Raw genomic sequence first — 7,632 nt, 5'->3', positions numbered from 1 at the left:
ATCAGAGCCACATCTGCAACCTACTCTACAGCTCATGGCAACACTGGATCCCTGACCCACTGAGTGAGGCCAGGAATCCAACCCACATCCTCATGGATACTAGTTGGAATTGTTTTTGCTGTGCCACGACAGGAACTCCCAATTCCTTTCTAATATTTGATGGGGCATATTTGACCATGTTTTAGTAATATTGATCAGAAAAATTCACACTAAAGAATGCTTGCAATGCCTTCTTGAAACACCAGTTGCCAAAGACATACACTTCATAGCATCTTCTGTTAAAAAAAAAAAAAAAAAAACAAAGAAAGAAAATTTGTATGTAAAGATGGGTTGCTAATGATCTTACTTTGAAATTATTTCATTGTCTCTAAGGCTGAATATGTATGTGGATTTTTTTAGCCACTTAAATTTCTCTGTACCTCATTATCTGCATGAGTTCCCTGCTTTTGTATAATAGGATCAGAGAACTTTGATTCCTGCTTTTGAGTGCAAGCTCTCAAAAAGAGAATTGGAGATTTTTTCACAAATTGGTTGTTTGATTTTAAGTTTTCTTATGTAAATATAGATGTATTTGAAAGGAATTTTGAGTGTACATAAATTTTCTGTAATGTAGTCACATCTACCAGTAAGTCATATTTGTTCTCTCCATTGCTTTTTAATTTCAACTTCTCCAAAGAATTGGGCTTATGCATTAAGCAAATCATTGTTTTAAACAAAAAAATGATAGTGAAAATTATGCATCCTTAGTGCTGATAAATCATCCTTTATAAGTTTCCAAGATTTTAAATCTCGATTATTCCTCAACATTTCTTTATCCAAGTATAGTTGATTTACAATATTGTGCCAATTTTCATTGTACAGCAAAGTGACTCAAGATAGACATATATACATTATTTTCCTTATATTATATCCCATCATATTCTAACCCAAGAGATTGGATAGAGTTCCCTGTGCTGTACAGTAGGACTGCATTGCTTATTCATTCTAGATGTAATAGTTTGCATCTACTAACCCCAAACTCCCTATTCATCCCACTCCTTCCTCCTCCCCCTCCCCCTTGGCAACCACAGGTCTATTCTCTATGCCTATGAGTCTGTTTCTGTTTTGTAGATAGGTTCATTTTTTTATCTTTTGTGATCAGATCTGTATTTAAATGTTGCATCACATTCAGCCACCATTAGTAAGGTATCCTTCTATACCAGTTGACACAAGATCACCTGTATCTCTCTTAAGGATACTGAAATCCACAAATCTTCAAATAAGATGAAGTTATAACTTAGATCCTCTTTTCTCCGTACATTTTAAAGCCCTTCCATTATAGTCTCTTATGTCCAAGTCATTGGCAATTTAATTTTATTTTATGACCCATGTTGATGTGTTAGATTATTACCATTATCTTTTTTAATTTTACCATTTTTATTTTTTAAAGTATAGTTGATTTACAATGTCATGCCAATTTCTGCTGTACAGCAAAGTGACCCAGTCACACATATATACACATTCTTCTTCTCATATTTTCTATCCCAAGAGATTGGATATATTTCCCTGTGCTATACAGGAGGATATCATTGCTTCTCCATTCTAAATGTAAAATAGTTTGCATCCTCTTTATAGAACATACTTGAAGGTTTGCCTTTTATTGTGTTACACGCAGTTGTTTTGAAACAACTCCACTTAATCTAATTTCATTCTCACTGATATTTCCCCCAAGTTCTGAGTTTATTTTAAAACTTTTCTTTCTATATCATGCAAGTATGCATACACATACACTTTTATACAAATGCAAGAATAAGACCCTTGCACATTGTAAATACTCTGTTTTACTGCATCATTGCTCCTAAGTTTTGTCCTGTTTTCCTGCTTAGTAATTCCTCACAGACTTGTCTCCAATCACTAATTTAATGAAGATTCATAACTGTTATTCCATATTGTTAAATGTATTTATATTATATATCTGTATAACAGGTCATAGTCTGCCTGTGCTACTCTCACTTTGATGGATTTTCTTACCCTTTATCGTCAAGTTGTTGTTATATCAATGCTACACAAATGTATTGAGAATGACATTCAAACTGTCATTCTTACCATGAATGATTTTGTCTCCCAGGGTTAACTGGGCAATGTCCAGAGACTTTTTTGGCTGTCACACAGGGAGGGATCATACTGAAGTATTATACATAAGTCAGGGATGCTCTAAACTTGGGACAGTTCACAGAACAGACCCCACCACAAACACTGATCTGGCCCAGAATGTCCAATGTCCATTGTGCCAACACTGAAGAACACTTAGTTAAAGAATATCTATATTTTGAATATATATAGCTATCTTCACACTTTTCCCTAAAATCTTTTCTTTTTCTTTTCTTTTTTTTTTTGGTCTTTTTTTGGTCTTTTTTTGGTCTTTTTTGGTCTTTTTTCCTTTTCTAGGGCTGCTCCCGTGGCATATGGAGGTTCCCAGGCTAGAGCCAGGCCGGGATCCGAGTCGCATCTGCAACCTACACCACAGCTCATGGCAACGCTGGATCCTTAACCCATTGAGCAAGGCCAGCGATCAAACCCACAACCTCATGGTTTCTAGTCAGATTCGTTAAACACCGAGCCACGACGGGAATGCCAACATTTTTCCCTAAAATCTTTTAACACTTTACATTTCTGCAAGGAAAATTGAAGAGTATATCTTTGCTACTAGTTCAAAAATTCCCACCCTAAAATGTGTCAGATGTTTAAGTTTTTTCCCCAGGACTGTGGTATGACAGACTGCAAAGAGCTTTCTTATTGTTACCTAAACTATGTAGTGAGTTAGAGCAAAGATTTATATATATAGTCACCATTTTGATTTGCTTGTTATTATCATTTACCCATGTATTATATGCTCATTTTTCTACGTCCCAATTTTTCTACAATTGATTTTGAAGCATATTTTGGGTCAATTTTTTTTTTTAATTTACTATGTTACACATGTCTGTGTCTTTCTTCTAAATTTCTTGCATTATTTAAGATGGTTTTTCTGGCCCATTAATTTTATATATTTAGATGTCAAGATATTCATCTAAAATGTGTAGGTTACTCTTACGCTCAGTCCTAATCGCTCTAATTTTTGTAAGCTGTTTGAGGGAGGCAAAAAACTTCATTTTTTCAAGGTAGGTGATTATGACAACTTTCATCAACAATTCAATTTTTGCAAATGAATTGAAATACAATCTTACCTCATATTAAATGTTTGTATATAATAAGACCTAAGTCACAGTTCATTCATCAAATAATAAAACTGAGCAGGTACTACCTGCCAGGACATTCTAGGAACATTATTTAATATATTATTTCCCATTTAAGTCATTGTCAATTCAATTAATCCACATCGATATCATAAATTACTACTATTTCATCTCTTATTCAAATAGTTTTTAATTTTCCATTCGACACTGTTTACCACACTTGTTTTGAATCACACTATTTAGCATGTTTTCATTCTCCTTGTCATTCTTTTGCTTTCCTAACTTTTTGTTTTTCTAAATTTATCCTTGTAGGAGTGTACTCATATTCACACACTTGCTAAAACAAAATTTGCTGCCTGTTATTAAAAATGGCCAACATTCAATTCATATTCATTGTACTTTTTATACATCCTTTTATAAAGTCTTGGTTTATTCCCTTTGCTTAATTTTCTCTCCATCTGTACAATTTGTGTTTCAGTGCTACTTTCACTTCTGGATAAATTTATTTTTTTTATTATTTTTCCTGGGCATCAAGGAACTCTAACAGCCTACAAAATGTCTCCAGAACCAAAGAAGATTTTCTTTACCACAGTCTCTCAGGGACAATTTGAGTTCATCAGATCTTTATTCCCTTTCATGTCTATTTTCTATAGATGATAGACAGATGGACAGACAGAAATATGTAGATATACATTAATATCCAGGTTTACAGAAAGATTATAGGTATATATACAGGCATATTTGTTCACTGAAAAGATTTTTTATGTATCTTTAATATAAAGGAGAAAATGTCCATACCAAAATCGAACTCCCAAATTTATTGGTACCTGAGATTACAAACTGGATTTCTGGATGTTGTTTGTACATAATTTGATCTAATTAACTTGAGTTACATCAACCCCTAAGCCAGAGTAGTTAGGGGTGAAAATACACAGAAGTAACACAAACTGGTAAGCCAAAGTTGTGTGTGTCTCTGTGTGTGTGTGTCCATGGATTGTGCAGTGCAAGAAGTCCTCAGAGCAGGAGCACTTGTTGAGAGACATGTTTCGATAATCTTTTCTTAGCCTCTTTGATTCTATTTTCTATGCTGAAAACTCCATCTTGTCCTGCTTTACTTTACCCCATATTCCTGCTTGAAAAACTGTTGCAGTGCTGGTAAATAACTTAAGCTTAAGAACAAAGACCAAAAGGCCTAAGTCATTCATATGGTCAGCTGAATGAGGACATAATGCATTGGTCTAGGCATGCCAGACCTGTGCAGATTGGCACACCATTTGCATAGCATGATGTGTCCTGTTAAAATAAGAGAAAGAGGAACTTCATGGCCCCAAGTGGCTTATGAGTGGTGTTAGCAGAATATGCATTAGCAAAGAGAATCAAGATGCAAACCTAGGCACACTGGGTTGCCACAGATAGGCATGCCATTTGTGGAAGCACAATGATAATTCTCTAGATGCTATGCATAGATAGCTAAGGCCAACCTTCCTCAAATGCTAATGATTGTTAAATGCCTAAAGGTCAGAGTAAAATCTTAACCATCTACCAGATATGTGACTTTTCAATAATAAAAGAACTTTTAAAATTAAAAAAAAAAAAAAACTATATCCTGCACCTATCCCTCCTCACTTAATGTAATCCTAAAGAGCACAATAAAAGCAATGTGGTTTCTTGAGGTGGTGCTCTTAGTCCCTGAGAACTTGAATCCCCTGGTTCCCACCTTTAATTAAGATAAATGTCTCTGTGTCTTGTTTTATGTTAACTTTTTCCCTTAAGTTTCACAGCACCCATTCTTCAGCCCTCACCTGCTGAGCTGGTCTCAACAAGTACTGAACTCATGTATTCCAAGGGGATTCTTATATAAAAAGGGCAGAACTCAATCAACAGATGGATTTCATTTATACATACAGGCCACCTTTGCAACAATTTCATAAAGTGCTAGAGGTACACACTGTGGATGAAGGAATCCTTGTGACTTGAAGGTTCAGCAGCAGCAGGGAGGCCACCTACACTTAGTTCTGCAGCAATCTCTGACATTATCTCTCCTCACTCTCCCTCTTTCCCTTTACCATCCCCTCAGTGGCTTTTTTTTTTTTTAAGGCCATACCTGCAGCACATGGATGTTCCCAGGCTAGGGGTCGAACTGGAGCTACAGTTGCCAGCCTATGCCACAGCCACAGCAACATCAGAGCTGAACCGCATCTGCAACCTACACCACAGCTCATGGCAATGCCAGATCCTTAACCCACTGAGTGAGGCAAGGGATCAAACCTGCAACCTCATGGTTCTTAGTCAGATTCATTTCCACTGTGCCACAAGGGGAACTCCTAGCTTCCTTTTTCAAATTCAAACATCTTAAGCAAGCATCATCTTCAGGGCCTTTGCACTGTCTGTTCTCCCTGCTAGGCACCCATTTCTCCTGAAGTGCTCATGGCTTCTGCTCTCTTTACCTTGAGGTCTCTATTCAAATGTCACTTTATGTGCATGTCTTGCCTGAATAGCCATAAAAATATAGCAAGCCCTCCTTGCTCTTTCCCTTATACTTGTTATCATTTAGCTCATAGCTCTTGTCACTACCTGATATACTATATGTATTTTTTATTTCCTGTATTCATTCTCCATGACTGAATTTTAGGAGATTCTATTTTTAACAATCATAAACGCATTGTCAAATCAAAGAACAAAATATTGAAATTATTTTTAACAGAAAAAATATGAATATTAACATTCCAACAATGTGTGTAATGTCCACTTGTATGAAAATTATCCCCTTTCCTTATAGTATCCTCCACCACATGGCACCAACGAACATAACAGGTGTTTCAGAATTTCTTCTTATGGGATTCTCAGAGGAACCAGGACAGCAGCCCCTCATATTTGGGCTTTTCCTCTCCATGTACCTGATCACTATGTTTGGAAACCTGCTCATCATCCTGGCTGTCATCTCAGACTCCCACCTCCACACACCCATGTACTTCTTCCTCTCCAACCTGTCCTTCGTAGACATCTGTTTCATCTCCACCACCATCCCAAAGATGCTGTGGAACATCTACACACAAAGACAAGTTATAAACTATGTAGCCTGCATCATCCAGGTGTATTTTCTAATGCTGTTTGCAGGGTTGGATGACCTCCTCCTGACTGTGATGGCCTATGACCGCTTTGTGGCCATCTGCCACCCTCTGCACTACACAGTCATTATGAACCCCCAACTCTGTGGAATTCTGGTTCTGGTTAGCTGGGTAATCAGTGTTCTGCATTCCTTGTTACAAACCTTAATGGTATGGAAACTATCCTTCTGTAGAGAGGTGGAAATCCCTCACTTTTACTGTGAAGTCAATCATATGGTCCGACTTGCCTGTTCTGACACATTTCTTAATGATGTAGTGATATATATTGCAGCTGTGCTGCTGGCTGGTGGTCCTCTCACTGGAATATTTTACTCTTACTCTAAAATAGCTTCCTCCATACATAGAATCTCATCAGCTCAGGGAAAGTATAGAGCTTTTTCCACCTGTGTGTCTCATCTCTCTGTTGTCTCCTTGTTTTATTGTACAAGCATCGGTGTATACCTTAGCTCTACTGCTACCCACAGCTCACACTCAAGTGCAACAGGGTCATTGGTGTACACTGTGGTCACGCCCATGCTTAACCCCTTCATCTACAGTCTGAGGAACAGAGACATAAAGAGGGTTCTGATGGCATTCTTCAGAATGGCAGCTATAAAAAGGCCACTTGTCCTCAACTCAGGAAGATCACATGATTGAAGGGTCATGAGTCTTAACTACTCATTGAATTATGGAAAATCAGTGTTCATGTAGAAGGGTGCTTACACATTGGAATGAAAGGGCCGATGACTTGTTTTATGCCTTTTTATTGTATTATCTTCCTATTTCTCCTTGAAAACTTCCAGTGTTTCCCACTCATGAATCTTTCCATTGCTCTTAATGAAATATATCCATCTTTTCTAAGATTAGTCATAATGATAAAAGGAGCAATGAATGTACCTTATGAAAACCATTCATTATATATGTCCTCTTTATGATTGTTCCCTGGTAGTAAATGTTTTTCCTTGCATTTTTTAAGTCTAAGTCACATTTATTTTTGTTTTTATTTCACTTGCTTTATTTATTTTTATACTCAATGAAATTTATTACATTATTAGTTGTGCAATGATCATCACAATGATATTTTATAGTACTTCCATCCCAAATCCCCAGCACATCCCCCAACCTCCAAACTGTCTCATTTGGAAACCATAAGTTTTTCAAAGTCTGTGAGTCAGTATCTGTTCTGCAAAGAAGTTCATTGTGTCATTTTTTTAGATTCCACATATAAGTTATAGCATGTGATGTTAGTGTCTTGCTGTCTGACTTCACTTCACCACATGACGAAGAGTATTTTTTCAATACTCTTACCT

General features: G+C 36.7%; 1 protein-coding gene across 1 annotated transcript; it reads left to right on the top strand.

The window, feature by feature from the left end:
* The first annotated feature begins 6,007 nt into the window (after positions 1-6,007).
* On the top strand, positions 6,008-6,979 carry LOC100736730 (olfactory receptor 7A17-like). The gene has a single exon (XM_003480767.2). It carries the CDS (start codon positions 6,008-6,010, stop codon positions 6,977-6,979), a length of 972 nt encoding a protein of 323 aa, XP_003480815.2.
* The last annotated feature ends 653 nt before the right edge of the window (positions 6,980-7,632 follow it).

The sequence above is a fragment of the Sus scrofa genome, chromosome 2 (assembly GCF_054392235.1).
Source record: "Sus scrofa isolate SSC_HxYL_T2T_F1_AM1 chromosome 2, Sscrofa_HxYL_maternal_Yorkshire_Landrace_v2.0, whole genome shotgun sequence".
Lineage (NCBI taxonomy): Eukaryota > Metazoa > Chordata > Mammalia > Artiodactyla > Suidae > Sus > Sus scrofa.
Note: the sequence above shows the minus strand (reverse complement) of the source record. Positions and strands in the feature narration are given on the sequence as shown.